At 40.7% G+C, this 24,416-nt stretch overlaps 1 protein-coding gene and 1 long non-coding RNA gene across 4 annotated transcripts; one reads left to right on the plus strand and one right to left on the minus strand.

Annotated features, from left to right (window-relative positions):
- Positions 1-7,320: 7,320 nt before the first annotated feature.
- LOC129082379 (procathepsin L) lies at positions 7,321-12,291 on the minus strand. Of its 2 annotated transcripts, none has more exons than XM_054588109.1 (8): positions 12,150-12,291; positions 10,892-11,028; positions 10,485-10,607; positions 10,234-10,383; positions 9,821-10,045; positions 9,193-9,358; positions 8,419-8,533; positions 7,321-7,680 (listed from the first exon to the last, which is right to left on the minus strand). In XM_054588109.1, exons 2-8 carry the CDS (start codon positions 11,015-11,017, stop codon positions 7,581-7,583), a joined length of 1,005 nt encoding a protein of 334 aa, XP_054444084.1. In that variant the 5' UTR covers positions 11,018-11,028; positions 12,150-12,291; the 3' UTR covers positions 7,321-7,580. The 2 variants fall into 2 exon arrangements, with proteins under 2 accessions (XP_054444084.1, XP_054444083.1); XM_054588108.1 differs by having other exon boundaries at positions 7,322-7,680; positions 12,080-12,268.
- Positions 11,846-23,661, plus strand: LOC129082380 (uncharacterized). 2 transcript variants are annotated; one of them, XR_008530402.1, is made up of 3 exons: positions 11,846-12,046; positions 19,043-19,140; positions 20,715-23,661. It is a non-coding gene; the product is annotated as an uncharacterized LOC129082380 (long non-coding RNA). The 2 variants fall into 2 exon arrangements; XR_008530401.1 differs by having other exon boundaries at positions 20,741-23,661.
- The last annotated feature ends 755 nt before the right edge of the window (positions 23,662-24,416 follow it).

The following is a 24,416-nucleotide window of genomic DNA, read 5'->3' on the forward strand; positions in this document are numbered from 1 at the left end:
CCTTTAGTAAACTTTCATTGAGCAGGTATGAAGTGCCACTGCTCACAGAATCATATGCTGAGGTGTAGTCCGGAGCTAAAGTCAGACTCTGTGTCCACAGGTGCAGCTGCCTCATCCCCCTGCAGGTGCCCAGGCAGCTCTTGCTCTTGGAGACCAAGCAGAAGAGAAGCCTGGTGTGTGGCAAGGGCTGCTCTGTGCCCTGATGGTATACCAAGCTGATCAGCCAAAAGACCTGCCACGATTCCCAGGGCCCTAAAAGTCTTTACCAGCCATAGATGACTCATTGCTACCTACCTGGAACTTTCACTTTTTTGGAAATTATGCAATACTAGAAATCTCAGAAGCTTCTGATCTGGAAGAGCATTCTCCAAGACTGGTCCAGAAAGTCATCCAATGTTTGCAGCCTGACCTATGCTTTTGGAGTGTAGCCATGGGGCTTAGTAGGAGGCTCACGAGGCCTACTGGGTTGGCCTGTTTGAAGACACCAACCTTCTTATGCAAAGCAGGAATTTTCTCTCTATAGCAACCACTCTACAGTTTCCTTTATGGATTACACTTCTCGCCCCACACAATAAGCACCTCCTTTTAACAAAGATGGCATTCCTGGCTAGATACTGATCCTTCCCTGGACACTTACCAGTGTCCTTAAAATGTTGCTTCCAGGCTTGACTACAATATTACAGAGAGGACACCATGAAGTAGAAATGAACAACACTGTCTTCTTCTTTAAGCAGCCCTTTAAGTCCAATATTGCAGACTTTTGAGATGCACAAATCATGACGTTAATCTTATGTTTTTAAAGGGTACCATAAATCCATTATTTCTTTTTCATCCTGTGCTTGCACTGTATACGTACATAGACTTTCTAATAAAATTTAACATGCATACATATATTTAATCTCAACATAGAGCTTTACATTTATTCACAATAAATTTATTCTATTAGTTTCAGTCTTTCTAGGGCTTAGAAATCCTTTACGTTTTTCTCTCTCTTCTTTTAAATCTTGATTCTTTTATTCAGAGTATACTCTGTCATGGGCATTTCTTGTTTTTGCCTACCTGGTGAAGACGCTCTGGTTTTCCTGTGGGGGCATCCCTCTTCCAATACTAATGCATGTGGTTTAGGTGGGTGCACCGCCCCCACATCCTGATGGGGCATGTGACCCAAGCAGGGCTAAGCAACACTGGCCCTGGACACAACTGGGTAATACTTTTCTCTAAAGAGGATCAAAGGGGAAGCCTGACAGAGAGTGTGTCCAATGTGGAGGAAGCAGATCCTGAATGTAACAGAGTGCCGGTGACATTTTTGACCCCTGGATCCAACCATGTCTGCAGCCAAGAGGTCCTCTTCTTGCATCAGCTACTTTAAAATTGGTTTCTGTCATGTGTAGCTAAGAGTCTTGTTTAACAGACCATCCCTAGAAGTCCTGTTACTGCAGCTATGACAATCATTTCTTCCTAGGTGGGACTAGTGGTGACCTGGGGCCCAGAGATTCATTTCAGAGCTGCATTTCCATAGCAGACATAGTTTTCATTTATATTTTTGATGTGTATTTGGGGTGGTTTAGTGGGTGGGATGGATTTGTGTGGGGGGTGGTGAGTGTGTTAGGAGTTCCTTCAGCCTTCTTATCAGTGCCACCACTGTGTTGCTTTAGATGAGTGATAAAGGTCACTTGAGGGAGAGTTTGTCCTGGACACAGCCTGGTTATTTGCCCCTGGAAACCAAGTGCAAATTGACAGTAACTAACAGTATTTGGGTAATATGGTTTAGCTTTCTTTTATCTGAGTTCTATTGCCAGTGGGAATGTAAAATGCTACAGCTCCTGTGGAGAACAGTTTGGCAATTCCTTAAAATGTTTAATACAAAATTACCATATGATCCAGAAATTCCACTATGGTACTTGTATATCATTGTTCATGGCAGTATTGTTTATAATAGCCAACAGCTGGAAACAAATCAAATGTCATCAACACATGAATGGATAAACAAAATTATAGGTATACAACAAAATATTCAGCCTTGAAGAGTAATAAAATTATGATACATGTGAAATATGGATGAACCTTGGAAACATCATGCTAAGAGAAATAAGCCAGATGCAAAAGGACAAATATGATTCCACTTATATGAGGTACTTAGAATAGGCAAATTCATGGAGACAGAAAGTACAATAGGGATTACCAGAGGCTGGTGAGAGGGGAGAATGGGAAGTTGTTTAATGGGTACAGAGCGCCCTGGCTGGTGTGGCTCAGTAGATTGGATGATGGCCTGCAAACCAAAGGGTTGCCAGTTTGATTCACAGTATAGGGCACATACATGAGTTGTGGCCCAGGTCCCCAGCAGGGGGCGCACCAGAGGAAACCGCACATGGATGTTTCTCTACCTCACTCACTTCTCCTCTAAAAATAAATAAACAAAATTTTTTTAAAAAAAGGCTTCAGAGCTTCTGTTTGGGATATTGAAAAAGTTCTGGAAGTGGATAGTGGTGATGTTTGTGCAACATTGTAAGCATCCTTAATGCCACTGAGTTGTACACTGTTAAAAGGGTAAATTTTATATTATGTATATTTTACCACAAAAAATTAAAAAAATATAACTTGCAGGCGTTGATAGTTACTCTTAAATACTTTAGTGTGATTGGCATTAATGAGTGTTAACTATATGTTTATAACATTTTTCTTTGCATGTAAATTTACATGTAATTTTCTGCAAAAATCTTAAGTGTAGAGATTTTTCAAGTTTTGACAAATGCATATACCTGTATCACCTAAATCTCTATCATGGTACAGAATATTATCATCACCCCAGAATGTTCCCTTTTCACTGTCCTTCTCAGTGAAAAGTTCTGGTATGATTTTTAAGAGAATTGAGAATCCATAGCCAAGAATTTTTTTTGCTTCTACCTCTATTGACTGTCCCTGTGAGTGCTGTGTGACTAGCAACATAGTGCTGTCCCTGAATGTGGAAAAAGCAGAAAGTGTACAGAAAGCTGGGGAAAGGACACTTATGTCTCAATGTTGGGACATGGAGTGTGTATGTTGGGGGAGGTGGAGGTAAAGAGAACAAATGTTCTGGAATTCAGATCAGAGCTAGTTTTCCATTCTCACTAAAGCAAGTTTATCAGAAATGTACCTTGGTAGGTCCACTCCTTCCGTATCTATGTTCATCTCCCCTTTTGGCTCTTTGCAAAATCCCTCCTTATCCGTTGGCTGAAGCAACTGACTTTGATCCAACAGCTCAAGGCTCTCAGAGAAGTTCTGTTTCTGGGACCTACATGGATGAAACTGGGAGCCAATGGGCCAGTGGCAGCTCCCTACGCGTGTGCTATATGAATGGACTGGCTGAGCACTGTTAGTGTGAATCTCAGGAGGGTAAATCCCCAAACTGGAGACTTGCCTTTATTCATGTTGTCTAAGGACAGTCTGTTTCTTCTCTTCCTCCTCCTCCTTTACCAATTCTTTAATTATTTATTGAACAATATACTCCTGAATCTGTTATCTCATGAGAATAATGCATGTTGTTTTTAAAAATTGAATAATATAGCAGAAAGTGTCTTTTTTAAGCAATTCCAAGAAGCATATCTGGTTTATATCCATTGAGATGAGAACTTTTAAAAATGCACATACAAGAATGTATATGTCTCTGTATTTTAAAAAATAGTACCAAATTATTCATACTGCTCTACAGCTTGTTTTTTTCACTCGAAAATTATATTTTGCAGACATGACCATGTGTTTCTTCTGCCCTGATAAGATAGATTGACTTTGAGAAAAGGACTCACATCACTCCCTTGGAGCTCTATTTTTTTGTTTTCCTTTTAGAAGTCATGTGGATTAATCCCAGTATCTCAAGTAAAACTTTGGTTGTAAAATATGATTGCCCAAGAAAAACAACTTATGTATTCACAATTTTCCTTTTACTAACTTTTGAACATTTTAAAGGAGAACACATCCCCACCTCAGTCCGCCAAGCCAGGTTTTGAAGGGAGCTTAAGTAAGCCACCTCCTTGAGGAACCATACTGAGCCTTTTCTTTACTGAGGGATGGGCAGAGAAGAATTAAAACATATAACAAAGCAAGGAAGAGAAAGTATGAACCCTTTCAATCACACCAGAAGTGGCAAATCCCAAGCTGTAGTTACAAAACAGGAGGCCCTAAAACTATAATCCTGAGTTTTGCTGGAGTCTGGTGTCAAATGAAATGATGTAACATGAAATATTTTGTAATCCCCCATGAAAGATATTGTAGTGTTTTAATTATTTTGAGAAGCAGTTTCCGGTTGGAAAAACAAACTTTAGATGATGGAATATTTGGTGACTGCTGTCCTCAGTCCTGAAACCTTAAGTCTTAAAGCCACTTTCTGCTAAAAATTACAGAATAGGGAGAGATAGGTCTATAATAAGCAATCAAGGAAAAGAGCCTTCACTCAGAAAGTATTAACTATAATTAGATAATTGCAAGAGCTTACTGGGACCATCTTGAAATGTTAGAAAAGTTAAAAGATTAAAAGCTATTTTAAGTTTGTGTATGTGTTGAGGGGTATAAAGTGGAGATGATGGCAAGAGAAGGGGCAGGTTGGTAGGCAAGGAAGGGGTGATGGGGAGCAAGGGGTATGCACAGAGGAGGTCCCTGTGATGGTTAAATGTTGTATCAGTTACGATGTAAGTCGGTTAGGCTATGGTGCTCAGTGGTTTGGTCAAACTAGTCCAGCTCAGCTATTTTCACCTCATGGCACACATAAACTAATTACTAAAATTCTGCAGCACACCAAAAAAGTATTTTTTTGTTAATCTGACCAAAAAATATACAATTTTGATTTATTAACACCAGATGGCTATTGTTGTGTTGGATGCTTTAAAATTTGACAATCTAAGGGGAAAGAGATCAGTGGCCCTGACTAAATAGTCATGTATTACATGTTTTAAAAATTCTTGTTCCACCCCAGTGTTCTGCTGCACACCAGTTGAAAACCACTGGTCTCGATGTTGCTTGCTCTGAAGGTATTTTGTAGATGTAATTAGCACCTGTAATCAGTTGACTTTGAGTAAAGCAGAGTATCTCCCATAATGTGGCTATGACTCATCCAATTAGTTGAAGTCTTCAGGAGCAAAACCTGAGGTTTCCTTGAATTATGCCTTAAGATGATGACATAGAACCAACTGCCTGAGTTTCTAGCCGGCTAGTCTGCCCTAGAAATTTGGACTTGCTAGCCCTCACAGTGATATAGCCAGTTCCTCAAAATGCAGATATTGTTACTGACAGAGGAAAAGAATCTCAAGAATGAGTTCCCTGAATTGTTTTCTGGAACTAAATCTCTAATCTGATTAGATTTAAAGGCACTAATGACTCCATCTCCAGTTGTAAAGAGAGCACTGATAGTCCATTCATGGCATGATGTGGCCACAGAGACAGGCGAAATACTATCAATGGATATTCCTGATCAAATACTTGTAAAGAGGTAAGGTTCTGGGTGACCATATATTTGATACAATAGAATATTTTGGTCAAACTAATGAGTACGAGATTGGCTGTTTGCTCATAACTGTACTAGACCAAGTGGGGAAGGAAAAGGATAAGCTTAAGGCTTTGAATTTCTGGCTCAAGTGCCACCTAAATGACCAAAGTTTCTATATTTGCCCTAAAAGAAGTTCCTATCATTTTAGCCACAGAGCTGAGATTTTTGAAAACCAAAGCCAAAGCCTCATCCCCCAAATGGCTGAATCACAATGCCAACTGAATTCCCAACACACAGAGTATGAGCTGTTAAAGTGAGGGCATTGATTGGGAAGGAACATCCTGAAATCTGGAAAGGGAGTATTTGGATGCATTCTGATGAAGCTGGGAGTATTGAACCCCTAAATCCTGCTGAGCTTCTTCGCCAGAGGCAGGCCTTCTACCTCTGCCTGAAGATAACCCTGCTTTGCCTGAGCAACATAGACAATGGCCTCTCCCAACATACTTTCCTTGCAAGACACTGCTGATTTTTTTTAGGAACTGCCCTTACCATCCCTATTTCTATAACCAGACTCAAGTAGTACAAAGTGTGACCAATTTTGGGTACACTACATTCCAAAAGAACTGCCTGATTTTTCCAATTTATACAGACATATCTGGGAAACATTGGAAGGGAATGAATATTAAGAGTGTAGGGTAATAGTGGAAGGAACACAGATTAGACTGAATTTATTAATATGGCCCCATTAAGCAGAGATTCACAATTTAATATTTTAATGAGGGGTTTCCTGAATAACTGTATACTTAGGCAGTTTTGTTCTCTTCTGAGTGTATTTTTTTAAAAATTTACTTATGTATTTTAATTCTCACCTGAGAACACATTTATTGATTTAGAGAGAGACTGAGAGAGAGAGAGAGAGAGAGAGAGAGAGAGAGACATTGATCAGTTGCCTCTCGTATGCACTCCAACTGCAGACCAAATCCACAACTTAGGTATGTGTCCTGATTGAGAATCAAACCAGTGACCTTTCAGTGCACAGAACAATGCTCCAACCAACAGAGCCACACCAGCCAGGGCTCTTCTGAGTTTATTTTTAATTCAGAGACAAGGTAGCTAAACCCACATATCACCCAGTGGTCTTTCACCCACCTTCCAAAGGTAGAACTATTTTTGTAGCTTAGCCTCATTTCCTATAGAACGTGAACACATTTCTTCAGTTATTACTAAGCACCTGAGATCTGTTCATCACAACCACTAAATGTACTTTTGCTAACACTAGGTAACAAATGAGGCTTTTCCTAGAAGAGTTATGTTGAATGCCCTCAGAAACCTGGCAGAACAAGGACAAAACAGCCTTGGCAATTCTTTTGTGTCTGGTCCTTTCTCAACTGCAAAGTAGTTGTGTGGTCTTCAGGAGCAAGTCAGGAAGATGCTTCAGTAACTGGCTTTGAGACTTTTATATAAATAACCATACTAGGTTTTAACCAATTTGATCCAAGGAAGACGAGTTCCCTTTCTAGTATCTAAAACCTACAGTTCTGTAGTCTGTTCACTTTTCTAAAAACTAAATTGTTTTTCTTGTTAAAACAAATTTACCTTTGTCCTTCCAGGTTGTTTATCACATTTTACTAGATTCAAGGGTTAGGTCAACACAGGCAATGGGCAGCTGACATAAATCTGCATGTTTATAACTACAAGATCCAGAGGGCTACCCAGTATCATTCTCCTATACACCATTAGCACATTCAGTTATGTCTTTATAGCCCAATTATATTTCCTGACTATGCAAAAATTTAGTGAATTAAAAACAGAATGAAGTTCCACATGTACATATTGAATTAAAATTTATTTTAAAAGGTAAAGTTTTATATATCCTTTTAAAAAAATGAAAATTCAAAAGTCTCAGAATTAAGCAATGAGTCTTCAACATTATAAAGCTATTTAGAACAGTAATTAAAGTACTGGTAACATATTACCCTTTCAAAAATGTCAGAGAATTCACATCACAACTTGGATCCTTGCTGATTCAAGTTTCTCATCTTATACAATAAAGGTTTGATCAGTTTTAAGGTAAAATTCCTCTGGATATGCCATCCCCAAGGTTTCTATTTCACTGTCCATCAGCTCACACGGTGGGATAGCTGGCTGCGGTGGCAATTCCACAGTGGTTGCTCTGGTCTCTGGCCATTTTTACGTAACCATTCATGCCCCATCCTGAACCCCAGCTGAAAGAAGAGCATGTTTTCAATTTTATACAAAGAATCAAGTACACATTAGCTTCCTTAATTATACTAGCTAATACTTAAAATAGTGTTTACCATGTTTCAGATACTATTCTAAGTGCTGTTACATATAGTTATATTAATTCCCATGGGTCCTTATTTTCACTTAAGATAGGAGAGTGAGGCAGAACAGGGATTCCAAGGTAACAATCTGTTTCCACAGGATGTCTTACACATCATCTCAGTTAAAGAACTTTAGCTGTGAAAATCACTCCAGACAACTCCCACGGCCTCTGAGAGATGGGAAAGAGAACGCAATGGCCGGACATCAAATGAATAATAACAGGAACAATGCAAAGAGGCCACTGAACTCTAGAACAATTTTTAGACTTAAAGAATCAGCAGGGGCAGATGTTTCTGTTCATTATACCTTGTTGAAAAACTGGAGACAGAAAAAGAACTTGGCTTTCAGCCCTGCAAGTAAAGAATCCTTTGTCTAAAACCCTTGGGATCAAATGTGTTCTTTAAGAAAATTTTCAGAATTTTGAAATGCAATGTTACAAATGCATAATGATACTAACAAGGTTGCTTGTAATTGAACATCAGAACTTCAGTATTGACTCTAAGTGGGAAAAAGACTCCTGGGATTTCAAAATTGAGCTTTTTTGACCTAAAATGAAACACTGATTCCAAACAAGGATTCCCTTTTCAATTTCAAATATAACATTTGGAGTCTTATACCTGTTCTTGACAATCCAAAATTTATTGTTTGAGTCTCCTCCTTCAGAGCCATAGCCAACCACAAGAACACCGTGATCCAGGTCTTTGCTGCTGCAGTCTGGTTCATAGTATATTCCTGTGAGAGTAAAATTCAGGGCTGAGGTGAACCTCCAAGTGACAGGTGACAGGTGACCCACTCTATCTACCACAGTTGAAAGAGGCAACTCAAAACTCAGTGTAATGTCATTCTAAAAAAGACAAATATTTGCCAAAAAATAGTAACAGCAATAAAAAGTAAAAAAATCAAACTTGACTCACTAGAAATCAACAAAAAACTTAACTAAATCTGATATATTTTCTCCTTAAAAAAAAAATTTCAGTAAGATCAAGTTATCAAGACCAATAGGATTTAGGCACTCAGCTAACTAATATTAATCAGCATAATCCTTCCTACTCCTAGAATGCCAGCTAAGGTTTTTATAAAGAACCCTTGATCCATTGGGCTCTTTATAGTTCTCATTAAAATAGTAAGAAATTTTTGGAAAAAAGGTCCAACAATTGAAGAATAGTTAAGTAAATTAGATTGTATCTATAGAATGAATTACATAGACATTAAAAATATTTATGAACAGTTCGTGATCATAGCAAATATTTAAAGTGGAAACATCACTACGTTAAATGTGCACACACAAAATTTTACAGCCTTGGAAGGGACCCCATACCAAAAAGTTAATCATGGTGGTGTTTTCCAATTTTGTCTTTTTATTATAGAAATTCAGGCAGGCAAACACCTACCTTCATTATAGAACTGGAACGATGAATGGCCTGCGTCAATAGCAACAGAGATGGGCCCCACAGTCGCCACTGCCTTCATAAGGGCCCTCTCATGCTGAGGGATATCCACAAAGCCAGTGTCGTTGGCAGCAGAATACTCAGGTCTGTAGTGACAGGTATTTGATTCCTTTTAAAGGTAAATGGGAAGAGGCTTAATGACTACCACCCACCTTCTGGGAAACATTAGTTCTAAGACCCCAAAACTCAGCAGTCTGCACCTTAATGATTTCTAAGTCAACTTTGTTTGACAGCAGCCCTGGAAGCAAAATGCTATTGGTAGCCTTGAAATTAAAAAGTTAGCAAATGTTTCTTCAGTGAGATCCCTAAGGTCTACTTGTCCTTAGGAAATTTTTCACTAAGGGAATTTGCACTATATGTAGAATAATGCATATTTTCCATGTTACATAGAAATAAGAACATCTATAGTTAACCACCTAATCAAAGACCTGTGGGAAAGATCTGTTGAAATTTATAGTTACAGTTCTGAGAGTTTGCATCTAAAATGTGAATGCTAACGTGTCTGTTATCTTTGAAAATGTTTGACTTTCAAAAGCAGAGCTGGAATAACAAGATAAGGAGGTCCGTTTACCCTTCCAAGATATGGGTAGGATTCCTCTGAGTCCAGTCCTTTGTTTTCCTTGACATACTGGAAGGCATTGTCCATTAAGCCACCATTGCAGCCCTGATTGCCTTGAGAGTGAGAGCAGTCCACCAGGTTCTGCTCACTCAGAGAAACAAGTCTGCCAGTTTTCCGGAACATCTGTCCTTCAAGGGCACCATTTGCACTAAAAGCCCAACAAGAACCACACTGACCCTGAAAATAAAAAAAACAACAAAACACCTATCAGTTTATAAGACAAATACAAAGACTGACAGCAACCCATATACCTGAATACTATTTTTAAAAAGACACTGGCAAGCTGCATGCTATTCCAGTTACCAAAGCAGGGATACCATTCCTTTTAGGCTTTCCTGAGAAAAAGGATCTGAACACTGCTGTACCTGATTCTTCACGGGAGTTACATAGCCCTTCTGTCTCCAATCCACAGATGAGGGGATCTCAGCAAATAGAGGTTCTAGGAACATTTTCCCCTTCCTATGCTTCTTCTGGCTTAGAAAGCCATTCATCACCTGCCTGAATTCTTCATTGGTCTATAAGAAAAGTAAATAAATTGTTGAAAAAGCAAGAGGTTATTTTGCTGAAGTACTGAAGAGAGAAGAACAAAATGTGAGGCCTCCTGTGCCACACTCACCATGTCACCAAAGGCATTCATTGACATGGTGAAGCCATGTTTCCTTTGGCTGTATTCCTGATTATGTAGTTTAATCATTTTCATATTCTTCTCCCACACTGCTCTCCTCCATCCTTCTTCATCCTAGAGGCAAACATATACCATATTGTCTTTATTTCTACTGAAAACCCAGTGAATTTGCAGACACAGAGGAAGAGAAACCACAGCCAGGGAAGGCTTTATACTTCTGGGTGCTGTTGTCCAAGTTTCAACACAGGGATGTATATCCATATTGTGCCCATTAATGGCTGCCATTAAGTTATTGCCTTGGTAAAGCTGACCTCTAGAAGCTCCTTTCTGGCTACAAACTCCTAACTGCAAGGGTCCTACTTGATGGGATCCCTCTCGACAGTTTCAATGTTACCAACCACGCCATACAGTCTCCTGTTCGTTGCCTTCCACTGGTACCACTGTCCATCCAGGCTGTGATCAAATTTTGGAGAAGCTGAGGCTATTCCCAAGCAAAGGGCAGCCAGGAGAATTGAAGGTTTCATGTTTCAAAAACCTAGAAAGGGGAGGAAAAACGAGTTATCTGATTAGACCAACAACTTCTAAAAACCTATCCTACTTTCTTCTGAGACGTTATAGTCCCTATTGTTGGGTAATAATATTTAAATTACCTTCCCAAATATTTATGGAAGTCTGGAAGAAGGCTAAGGATGTGGGTGGAGAAAAACAGGTCAAGGACTTACCAAACAGTGGAGGTATATGATTCAGCCATCAAAGTGAAAACCAGGCTGACAAGTGCTATAGGAACTGAACCAGACTTCACTGTTAATAGTGCAATGATAATTTAGGTTTTGAGAAGGGTCTTAGGGTATCTTATAGGTCAGAATTTTTAATCAACGACTAGGTAACTGCTGGCCCAGGTTATTCACTCAAGGTATCAAAATGATTTAGAAAATCTTATTTATCAGGATGCCTGATCCCAAGTAGGGACAGGGATCTCCAGGAGTTAGGTGACCACCTTATACCGTTATTCTTGACACACGGCAAGGGGTGAAATACGCCTACAAACCTTTCTGACAGGCCTTCCCAGGAAAAACTGGGCAGGAGTGCACCAGCGCTCTGTTGTTCCCACAACTGGCCCCTGCGGCCGACACCCTCAGTCTCTCCCCTAAACCGGCGACGCCATCAGGTGGTTCTTAAAAGGACAGAGCCTCTAGCTCCCAAGCCTGCACGGGTCCCTCACCAGCTGCTCAGAGAACCGGCCTGGGCCTGGTGACGCTGACGTCGCGGGCGGGGCCAGACCGCGGGAATGCCGCGCCGCCCCGCCCCCTGCTCCCGCCAGCAGCTTCCAGAGGTTGTTGACGGATAGTTGGGAACAGGGCCTCGTCGCCCCGCTACCGCCCTGAGGCTGACCGGCTCCTGAGGCTGACCGGCTCCTGCACAGGCCTAGAACCCCGGTGGTCTCAGCGCCCCCAGGAGCTCCCTGAATCTTCTTTCTACCCTTCCCCATCTCAAGGTTGGCTGGGTCTGAGGCAGGGCTCGAGGCAGCGCCGCCCTGGCCTCACCAGCTCTGGGTAAGCAGACTCTTTCCCGGGGGTCACGTCTACCTGTCGCCCGTGTCCTTAATGGGCCTCTCCTCCAGTCCCTGTCTCCAACGCGCCTTAGTCGTCGACTGACCTGTGGCGGCCACAGCTGCGCAGGGGCACTCCACGGACGCACGGAACCCCTTTAAAGTCTACGAGGCCCGCGGTTCTGGCCCAGTTGTGCCTGACTCAGCCTTTAAGGCCCTGGGTTTCGTGCTGGGCGCCCTGCCCCCAACGCTCCTGTAAGCGCCGCGATTGGCTGAGGCGGCCGGGGCGGGGCCTCTGGGAGCTAGGATTCCCGTCCCGTGACATCCCAACTCGTCCCGGCAAAAGTCGAATCTACCTCAGTGGACCGGGAGGAGGCGAGCTGGAGCCCAGGGACAGCGCTGGGGAGGCTCTCCCGCGCCCCTGCGATCCGGATCAGTGATTTACTCTGAATTCATGCCCTTGGCGCGTGGAAAAGCTTACAGAGAGTCCTGAGTGGATTTTCATTGTAACCTTGTGGGCTCTTCGGTCCTAGAGTTTTTGGTTAAAACATTAGGAACTCTGAGAAGAGAACAGTGTAATCTTATCTAGTGGTTCCTGTTTATTCCGGAGCAAACTGTGGGACGGGCCGCGAGGAGGCAGAGCCCGGAGGCAATGTGTGTTCACTGTTTTGGGATGGCTGCGGCTGGGTTTGGGAAGAAATGTGGAGTGGAAGAGGAAGGCTCAAAAGACGGGCCATGATACTGGGGTGTCCAACTGTTTGGTGTCTCTGCGCCACACATTAAATATATTGTGACACGTAATCATAAAAATCCCCTCAATGTTTTAAGTAAATTTACAATTTTATGTTGGGCCGCATTCATAGCCATTCTGAGCCGTCTGCGGACCAGGTCCAAATCCCTGCAAGGAAAGGGGACAGACTGGCTGAGTCTCCAGGGAAGGGTGGCGTCTGTGCTCCTGCCTATCAAGCCTTTCTGAGAACCAACGGAAAGGTGAATTTGACTTAATAAAAAGAACAGCAGTTGAGAAGGGCAGAAACTGCTCTTACTTCCATACTTTCTGCATTATGGATCATTGTCTTCCTTGGTATCCAAAGTCCTTCTCTTGGTTCTAAGAAATGTACTTTAATAACATTTAATGTCAGGGTTTAGGTTACAGTTTGAATAAATATTTCGGATGGGCAGACACACACACACACACACACACACACACACACACACACACACACACGCAAGCACGCGCAAAGATTTAAGAAAACTCAGTCCTGGCTGATGTGGCTCAGTGGGTTAAGTGCCAGCCTGTGAAACAAAGGATTGCAGGTTTGATTCCCAGTCAGAGCACATGCTTGGTTTGTGGGCCAGGTCCCCAGATGGGGGCACGTGAAAGACAACCACACATTGATGTTTCTCTCCCTTTCTTTCTCCCTTCATCTCTCTCTAAAAATAAATAAATAAAATCTTTTTTTAAAAAAAGATTTAAGTAAATTCAGAAATGTTTTAAAAGTTTTTAAAAATTATTTATAGACATTCATTGTAGAAAATATATTCTAGAGAATAAACATCCCATGTCCCCTCCCCTGCAAATCCTTGGTAGGCGTATCTTTATATTTTTTCACAAAAATGGAGTCATAGTGCATGTTGATTTGTAAACTTTTAGTTAAAATTAAATTGAGAGACTTGGCAGAAGCCCAGACAAGTGTTTAAAAAATCAACTTATTAAAAATTTCACTTCATGTCTTTTGAAGTAGAATCCCTTTCTTCTGAAGCACTACTAGGAGCCACAACTTCTCAGTGGTTAAACAATACATTGTATTGCATCTGGCTGGAGGGTTCCCCCCACCCCTTAAAAAGAAATCCTGGCAGTCAACAGAAGTAGAAATAAATGAAGACCACCAACATGAAAACAATTTGCTATAACAAGGGAGGCAATTCTGAAACAGTCCTGTTGAGGAAAAGCTTTATAATGAAAAAACAAGGAAATTTTCCTAAACCCTGATTAGAGGGTGTTGTCATGGGGAAGCTATAGGAGGAACTAGAAATGAAGCATCTTATGTGATTGGTTTGGGGAGAATATTTGGATTTCTCTGATTTGTTCTGTGTCGGAAGTGGAGGCAAAAATAAGTTGGAAGCAATTCAGCAAATCCTGACTGCTCTGAGGTAGATAGTACAGAGGTTTCTTTTATAGGTCAGAGTACTATTATCATATAAAACATAGCCACTGTTATTTTGTTTACTCAATCCATCACAAGAAATCTAAGTTATTCTAACACGTGGGCTTTACAGTTGCCCTTAGGTCACAGCTGTGTCAGATTGCACAGGGCGGAAAAACCTGCTATAAGAATGCCTGCACTTTAGGCAATAGCCTCACAGCAGGCTGTGTGGCAGGTGCTGTTCTGAAGAATGTCATCATCCCCTTTGTTTCTTGAGATGTGATACAAATACAATAAAACAAAAAATGCACTCTGTTTATTGCAAATATGATAAGAACCTAAAATTCAGTCAAGAAATACTCAGACTCAGGAGAGACACATAAAAAATCATTAAAACAAGAGGGTGGAAGATATTACTCCAACTCATTACTCCAACTCAGATTTATACATAGTCTGTTAAATAATGCATTACAGAAATGTATTGTTACTAGCTATTGTATTCCCTTCTTCTATTCCCATTTGCAAAATAACTTTGATGAGTGCTGATTATTAAAATGCTCATGTTTTAATCAAGCTATCAAACCTTAGCTCTGCCTTTGACAAAATGCAATCAGCAGAACTTCCTGACTACCATTTAAAATGCAGTGTCTGTAAAAATATCTTCCTGTGTGCATCTGTCTAGATTTATTTTGCTCAGTAGTAAAGCAGGATATAATTCTTTACCTCATCTGTGGAAGTTTTTAACCATACAGGAATGAACAAATATAGTGTGCTAGTATTCAAGACCATGAGGCAACCTAAAACCTCTCCCCAGTATAAGTTCCCCCTTCAATTTTTTGAAATTCACTAAGCCAAGATTTACTCTTAAGAAACAACCAGAAAATGGTCCACTTGTGAAGTGGTTTAATACCTATTACCACTTACAATTTTATGGAAAAGAGACTGTTTATGATTAGATGTTCATATAAAGCCACTTATAAAATAAGTTATTTTTCTGAGCTTCTGTAACCTTGCTTTCTCTATAGTTAAACAGTCAGTCAATTTGTTAAGTAAATCAATCAACAAGAATTAATTAAACTCTTTGTGTTCACTGTCCTCTCCTGGTGTATTTCATGCATTTACTTAGACACATCATATGTGTAACTTTACTAACAGCTTTTCTGAAGTTTAGCCTTTCCATTTTAAAATCTGAGATTAACTACAGTAATCTTGATTGTATAGCATATGATTGATATCTTTAAATGAGACCATGGCAGCCTCTTGGTGCAGTGGAAAACAAAGGAGCTGACGTTGTGGGATTTTTTTTCCCCTCACCCCTAAGACTATCATCTGCAAACTCTTCTTTGGATACAAGAGTATCTTTTCCTCAAATCTGAAAAAGTCTTCACATGAAACAAGGTATATTAGTTTCCTATGACTGCTCTAACAAATTCCAATAAACTTGATGGCTTAAAACAACAGATATTTATTCTTTCGCAGTGGTGAAGTTCAGAAATTCAAAATAAGCATCACTTTGAAAACCAGGTGCTGATAGCATGTTGTCTGGAGGCCCTAGGGGAAAACCTAGCTCTCTCCTCTTTGGCCTCTGGTGCCTCAGGTACTCTCACTCCAGGCTACTCATTCCAGTGTCTGCCTCTGGTCATATTTCCCTCTCTTTTTCTGTCAAATTTCCCTCCACTTCCTTATAAAAAAAACACTTGTGATTGCATTTAGGGCCCACTCAGATAATCCAGGGCAGCCTCTTTGCTAAGACCTTTAACTTAATTTCATTTGCAAAATTTTGCCATATAAGTTAACATTTGCAGATTCCCAGAATTAAGGCCTGATATCTTTGGGACTTATTATTTAGCCTAATATATATGGGGTAGGTGAAAATCAGTTTCTTGGCAAGGTGGATCAAAACTTTGTGCTTAACTTATTTTTAGGCTGGCTTGACCAGGACAGCTAGGCCCTAAACTCTATGTGATCTTCCCATGCTCAAACTTCTTTGTCCATGGGCCTGGCTATAGCCAACATTTTATGCCTCAATTCTCCTGTTAAGGCAATGTTTCACCCAGAGTTTTTAAGTTTCAAGACTTCCACACAGCAGTTTTTATTACTCCCTCTCCCCGTGTTCTTTCCATAGCTACCTATCCCATAGACTCTGCATATAAAGCATCTCCCTATTGTAATTGTCCCTATTAATAGAGTATTTTCTTACTAATGTAAATTTTTGCATTTTTTTCCCTTTGATATCCTCTGTCATTATAGTAAGTGGTCAAGACAGAGAAGCCTTTTGCACTGTTTAGTCAGCTTGCACATGTATGTGCCGGGAGCTTGTTACACAGGAAAGGCATCTCCATCTGTGGGTCTCTGGTGCTACTGGAAATTATAACATTATTAGAAAGTATTCCTGGGACGATAATGATGGTGATGATGATGATTGTAATAGCTAAATATCAGGCGCCAGGCACAGTTCTGAGCGTGTTACAGATGCTCCTTCATGTACTCTTCACAACAACTTTATAATGTGGTTCACAGGTTCGAGAGTACATCATAAGCACCTGGAAGGCTTGTGAAAACAGATTTCAGGCTCCCATTTCCCAAGTTTTTGTCTCAGTGGGTCTGAGATGGAGTTCCTGAATTGGCTTTTCTAACAAGTTCCCAATGATGCTTCTGCTGCTGGTCAGGGGACCCAGTTTGAGAACAGCTGCCCTACGAGCTGCATGCTATTGTATGCCCATTTTACAGGTGACGATGGTCCCAGTTGTGGGGTTTATGAAATCAAGGGGGGGTGCCAGGTTCCTCTCTCCAGTGAAGGAGTAATGTAATTGTGCTTTAAGCCAACAGGGCTTAGAAAGGAAGCTGAGCTTGGGGAACTTTGTCCTTGTCCCTCTCCCTGAGTGTTCATTACTTACTCTGCAAACTCTGGGTACCAGAGGGCACCAGAAAAAGTGAAATGTGAGCACTGAGACAGTCCTGAGATAAAGCACCAGAGCTTCCCAGGGCCAGGCTCTTGACTTTGATGTTGGCTTACCTGGTGTTGTGCTGAAAGGAGGAAAAGACGGGTGAGCCACCCAAGAGGCATGCTGCTGCCCGCATGGCCCGGGGCTCTGCATCTTCCCACCACCAGCTTCCCAGAAGGCAGTTTGCCCTGTGCCTCCTGAGTGTTCCCTTGCTTAATTATTTCTCAGAGACAAAAGCTCTGCACCTTACCTATGATCAATTCATCGTCACATGTTTAAGCCTACATCTGATAACACTACTTCAATGACTCATGGTTTTGAGAAGCTCAGGTATGAAAAAAGTGAGGTTCATTCATTTACCAATTCTAAAGACACACATTAAACATTCTTTAAAAAAAAAACCAACTGAGGCCACAGAAAGGAAATAGAACCACATAATCAAGCTTTGTCTATTCCTGAATGGTGTTTTCAAAAGGCAAAAACAGAAATTTTTTCAATAGAAGCTTTGAAAATGTCATTGAGGCACTGATTCCATTCTGGTGGTTTATGTTTTTATTTGCTCGTGTCCTTTGTGATCCCACAAACCCCAGTGTTTGCTGACTCCTTATTCTGGTTTCATTGTCCTTAAATCAGTCCTGAAGTTGTGGGTCAAGCACATCTAAACTTTATTCTCAAATCCATAGGATCCACTGAGGAACCCAGTTTCCACTTTTGAGAGCTAGCCCACCCCTGAATAAGGAATCTGTTCTTCCTTTGGGATTCCTGCTGACATGGCCAGATGAAATAGCATGTGAGAGCTCAGCACAGAACACAGTTCTGATCTAAGGAAGCAAACTGCCTCCATTAAATGATTTTATTCGTAACAGCATCCTGTGCCCCGCTGGTGGTCTCTCATTTTATGAAAAGAAATCAGGCTGATGGCAGAATGCACAGCCCTCCTCCCCCCTGCCTAGTGTCATAGCCCAACTGCATGTTGAGTTAGTAAGGCATGGAGCCTGGTTGTCCTGACTGTTGCCTTGCCCAGCATCCCAGATTTGTAGTCTAGGGAGCAAGGATCACACACAGTGGCTATTCCAAGGCCACAGCATCTATATGGTGTGGCATATGTGTCTTCGAAGTCCACCTACCTCTCTGCACAGCACCCTACACACTCCTAATCACTAAATTTTCATGAGTTCTGTGTAAAAAGTAACTGACATGCAATGCTCAGTGATAGTGTCCAGTATGAGTGTATGACTCAGTGGAAAGTGAGTGGGATTTGCTGAGAAAATTTGGGAAGCGATATAAGCACCTTTTCTTTGAGTTCAAAGAGGGAATGGGACTAATGCTAATTTAAATGATAGAAGAAAAGTGTTTTAGTTTCACCAAAAGGACAAGCAAAACTAAGTCACATATCTTGTCTCCTCAAGAAAACCTTCTTGAGGACAGAGACTTTGTTTTACAGTGTTGGGGTTCCCTTGTGATAGACACACAGAAAGTATCACCACAGAATGATGATTATTGGTCTAAGAGAGGACTTGTTGCCAATTTAGCTCCAGTTCCCTGGGGTCCCTGGTATTTGACCAGAGTTCAGTGGGTTTTAGGTGGGTTTTGGGAACCTCTGCTGCTCCAAGGACACAGGAATCTAGTTCATCTTCACGGTCCTTGATAGTATTAGAAATGCCACAGGGAGTGTAGAACTACCTTGCTCCTTACTGAGTCCCTAAAACCAGAAAATAGCCAGCAAGGGTCCCCTACGTTCTCACCATCCCAACCTCACGGTACTGGTGGATTCTGAAACTCTAAGTGAGACTACCAGAGCAGTGCAAGAGGTCCCTGTGGGTAGCATCTTGGGACGGTAAGCCAACTAGCTATGATTGCCTGCTTGATCCCTGGAAATAAGACCTTTTTCTGTTGCCCCTCTCCTAGGAGAATTCTAGTGGGACATTGTGGAGAAAGAGAAATACTTTGAGATGCATGAGGAAAATGTTAAAAATGATCATGGAAGCAAGACTTATCATAATCAGGTATTTAATCTAGTGATTTCCAGTACTAGATAATAAAATCAGTTGGTATAATATTGTTGCATTTCCTCCTGTTGAGCACATTGAAGATCTAGACAATGCACCTAACAGGCAACCAAACCTTTTCATAAGCACAGTGGGGAATGCCATTTGAACATGAAAAATTTAATTACCTTGCCCAACAGATAAAGGTAAAAAATTAGGAAATTTTCTGAATTTTTCTGTTGCATCTTTTTGGTTTTTCATTTATATTGGAGAAGCAATGAAAAATCATTTATGCTTTCTCTTTTCCTGTTTATTATTTTTATTGAGGTAGAGGAGAGAATTGATAAATAAGAATGTTTTGCTGGAAATACTGAACTTTGATAGCCAAAATTACAGAATATCCCAAAGCTTCTGTTTTAACATTGTTAATGTTAAAAGCCTTGTTGGCATTAAAACAGTCAGTGGAAAAAAAAAATAGCAAACCAGCCCTGGCTGCTGTGGCTCAGTGGACTGAGCACCGGCCTGAGAACCAAAGGGTAACCAGTTTGATTCTCTTTAGGGCACATGCCTGGGTTGCAGGCCAGGTCCCCAGTAGGGGGAGTGTGAGATGCAACCATACGTTGATGTTTCTTTCCCTCTCTTTCTCCCTCCCTTTCCTTCTCAAAAAATAAATAAATAAAATCTTTTAAAAAAATGACAAACCAGTAAAAGCACAATTTGTAGTACCTCTTGCCTGATTTATACTCAAGTGCACCAGCTTTGGAATATAGATAACTTCAATTTCATCTTTGTTAGGCATAAATTCTGAGAAAATGACTTACTATCTCCAAGGCTTGGTTTTATCCACTATAAAATGGGGATAATATCAAAGACCTCATAAGGTCTTGTAGTAAAAATTAAATGAGATAACACAAGTGTTGACATAAGCAGCCATTTACAGAGTTTCCCTCTCAAAAATGGACATGTCCTTAAGAATTGTCATTCATTCCAGAGTCACATTAACATTGCAGTGACTACTATGCCATTGAGACACTGGCTAGCGTTCATGTTTATTGCACTTGCCGTTCATCTAGAATCCTGCTGCAAGGCATTAGAGAAAACTTAACTTGATTGAGGGAAAACATAGAACCATGGGAACTGCCTCCTTCCCATTCAGGATGGTCGTCTGCCAGATTTCCTCCACATTTCACCTGTTGTCCTGGGATCTCCCCTCCAGGGATTCTCTTGGGCCTACAAATGGATTTGAAATGAACTAAGAAGGGTGATGGAATTGCGCAATGTGCTTCCCATTCCTTTAGAGGAAGAGCGGCGGGTGTGAGACTAAGGGTCTAATTCACACAGCCCTGGCCTAGAGTACCAGGTCGGAGTCCCGAGGGACCCCAATGACTGGGCCTTGCCCTTCCCACCAGCCCTTCAGCCAGATCTGTGGGGGTGGGTTTGTCTCCATTTCTTCCTTTGCAAATGACCTCCACTTTCCGATCCTCTGGGGACACTGTGTAAGGTGTTAGAGTGGCAAGGACAGGGACCTGGGTTAATGACAGCGCAAGGGCCTGATTCAGGAAATGATGTAATGCCATTCATTCATTCTACAGATCCTTACTGAGTCCCTTTATGGCAGGTCCTGTGCTGAGGAATCACTGATGAACTGGCACTGACACAGTCGCTGTGCTGGGGAGCTTCCTTCCGGTGGAGCAGTCGGCGTGAGTCAAATATTTCCTTTGGATGACACATAGGCTGGTGCTTCCTTTCTTTCCCCTGGGCCTAACAATCTTGGCAGTTTCTCATTTTGGGGTCCCAAGTGGTGAGGTTTCCATGTAGCCATCCCTTTCCCTGATAAAGGGAGCCTCAGATATTATGCACTCTCATCTTCTGCAGATTTCATCAGGAAAAAGAGAAATCCTGAACGACATTAAATAAAGACATTTCAGCCAAGGCTACCAAGTGCCTTTCATCATGGACCAAAAATGCCTCCTTTATTCAGATGTTTTTGCTCTAAGAAGAAGACCCATTGTCTGCTACCTGCCTCTGCCCTAGCTCACCCAATTAAAATCTGGTGTCTTGTCTCGATCTTCAAGCAGTCCACTACTGACCCTCAGGCTGCTTGTGGTTGATCTCCATGGTGACCTCATCATTAACCTGTGTAGGTCCCTCTGTATTAACAGAGAAAACCAGGGTTGATATTCTGATTAGAGAGGACAGGTAGCAATGGAACGATGCAGCCTTTGAAGTTTAACCAAAACACTGTCACCACTTTAGAGTTGTTTCTCAGAGGACAAAATGTTTATTTTAATGTAATGGGTACAGAACCCATTACCAGTCCATGAGTGAAGATATTAGTAGAATGCCTAGAAACACAAATATTGTCAAATAATACAAACTCTATATTTAAATCAAATACTATACAATGGACATCTTTCATTGTCTCTAGCTATCTATCATTCATTCCATCGTTTGACCTGTGAACAAAAAAAGGGGCTATGTGGTAAATCTGACAAGCACAGTCAGCAAAAGTAACCCTCACAGGGTGATATAATCTTAAATTCTAAACTGTGCAGGTCATAGTGCACAGTCAGGCCTCTGGCCTGTAAGTTCCTTAGTGAAAGGTTTATCTTTGGCTTAAGCAAGCCCTGGCCATTATTTGTGTACATCTAGGTTAATACACTTTTGAAATGCCAGAATAATCTTCTCTTTTAGACCCTTCTGAAGCCACCCTCAAGGGAGTACATGGCCTTGCTACCTGTATACCATCCCAATTTACTGTAAATGCTAAATGTTAACAATCTTGTACCCAGCATTGGAAATGCTGTATGTATCTCTCCATTTTACTTTTTGCCCAATCATAGGGATTTCTCTAGTTTGCATTTTCCTACCTCCTAAATCTACCCCCAGTGGATTTCTTGGAGTCTTTCCTATGTTCTCTCATTTGATTTCAAATGCATACAAAAGACCTGCAAACTGTTACTCTGAGTGTTTTCTTAGACTTGAGATCTTCCTTCTAGGCATGTCTTCAGTTTGGCTCAAATAAATTCATAAAATTTGCTATAGGTTTGGACGTTCTTATGTCAACAGATATAATTCATTTAACACTTTCCTTCTCTCCTATTGATGGTCATTTAAGTATTTTTATTTACAAACAATATTGCAATGAGTATCTTTGCACATCTATCTTTACAAATGTGTACTATTATTATAAAACTAATTTTTGGAAATGGAACTCCTTGTTGAAAAAAGTTATTCCAATGTTTACTCCCTGTAGTGAATGAGAATATGCATTTCCACATAAGTTGTTAACCAGCTGATTTCATAAGTAAAATGTGGTCTAATTGCTGTTTTTCCAACATTTAGAACCAAATGTGCCAGGAAATTTACATACACAGTTGGAATTAATTTCCTTCTTGCAAAAATAGTGAGGTAAGAATTTCTAACCTTTTTACAATTGAAAAACAAAATGTGAGTTAGCTGTGTGCTCTTAGGCAAATAATTTAAGTACTCTGTATTTTCAATGTACCTAGTAGAAAACAGAAGTTGTGATACTATCCTTATCTACTACCTGGGTGTGATGGTCTGTTTTATGTGCCAATTTAGGTAGGCAATCAAACAGTAATTTAGGTGTTGCCATGCAGGCATTTTATAGATGTGATAAAAATTCATATCAGTTGACTTCAAGTAAGGGAGATTAGATAATTTGGGTGGGTCTGTCTTAATCAGTTGAAGCATCTTATGAACAGAACTGAGGCTTCCCTGAGGAAATCCCAGGTGTGGATTCAGTTGAGCCCCAGAGTTCCTGATGGCCTGCCTCACAGATTTCAGGCTTGCCTAGCCAGCCCTACAACTGCATTAAAAAATTAAAACTAATTTGTTTTAATAAATCTACATATTTCTTATTGGTTCTGAAACCAGAAAAGTCAGTGTTCATGGTGCCTGTCACTACCAGAATCAATAAGTAGAGACAAGGACTGAATATTTATGGGTGCTTTGTTCAGATGGCTGGCAATCTGAGAACACAGCGTGTTATGTGCCCTCAAAAACCATCGTATAAATGGTAATATAAAAAAATACAATAAAGATTATATTTTAAAAAACCCCATCTTAACATCTCCTTTCAAGCCATTTTTTTATAAGGAGAAGAAATGGTGGGTAAGAGGTTTGGGAAAAGGCTAAACTGGATAAGAGTTGTAGTTCGGCAGCGATTTTCTTAGTACTTCTTAATTGGCATCATGACTGTTCCCTCCCTGGAACACAGTGGCTCAAATACTGTCTCCATGGCTTGCAGAACTCCTGGGGTACAAAGGTTGAATTGCTTGTGACATCCTAGAGTCACATGGTCATGCATTCTAGTTCCTGGAATAACAGTTTTTCATGTGGATCGGTCAGTTAAGCCTATCAACAAAGGCTGAAATCTTTAGTGAGTTCCCCTATCAGTTCTGTCTCTCTGGTCGAACACAATGGGGATGTGTTAAAAATAAAAGTGCTACAAGGTATTTTATGGTTCCTGCCAGATGTATGATGGACATGATACTATTACAGTTGAAATGTGCTGGGGAGTATGGCAGCAGAAAAAGAAAATGGAAAAGAGTGGGTGCTGAGCTGGGGTTCAGTCATGAGCAGGCAGTTTGGTTTTGGATAAGTTATGTATTCTCTTTCTGGGCCTCCACTTCCTCACTTACAAAATGTGAAAGGAAGAGTTTCACCAGACGGACTCCAAGTACTTTTTCTGGGCTAAAAAGTCTAGAATTATGGATTTGCTTTATATTCACAAATAGGCTTTAACATCTTTTGTATTGTCAACTTCGCGGTTTCATTTGCAAGCAATAAAATATGTCAATTTTAAGTGTGCAGTTTGGGGAGTTTTTCCACATTTGTCATCCACCCCCTCCCCTAAGCCTGGCTCCTGGCAATCACTGATCTGCTTTTTTTCACTGTAGCTTTGTCTTTATAATAATGTCTTATAAATGGACTCATACAAAAAAGAAATTTTGTGTGTGCGTGTGTCTGGCTCCTTTCACTAAGCACAATGTTTTTGAGATTCATATTATTAATACAACTTGTTATAATTTCATATTGCCCATCTGTATTTCTTCTAAAATAGTCAATTTATGTCCCTTGCCCATTTTTTATTGGGTAATTATCTTTTTATTATAAATTTATAGAAGCACATTTTTAAAAAGTCAGCAAATACTATGGAAGTTGATTTTATTGTTTCTAAAGCTTTTTGCGTGTCTTTTTTCACCCACTGGCCCACCTGGAACAAAGACAGTCATAGATGCCCCCATTCTTTCTCTCTTTTGCCACCC

Source organism: Pteronotus mesoamericanus, unplaced genomic scaffold (assembly GCF_021234165.1).
Source record: "Pteronotus mesoamericanus isolate MK-2021 breed Mesoamerican mustached bat unplaced genomic scaffold, CSHL_Meso_final scaffold_125, whole genome shotgun sequence".
In the NCBI taxonomy this organism is placed as follows: Eukaryota; Metazoa; Chordata; class Mammalia; order Chiroptera; family Mormoopidae; genus Pteronotus; species Pteronotus mesoamericanus.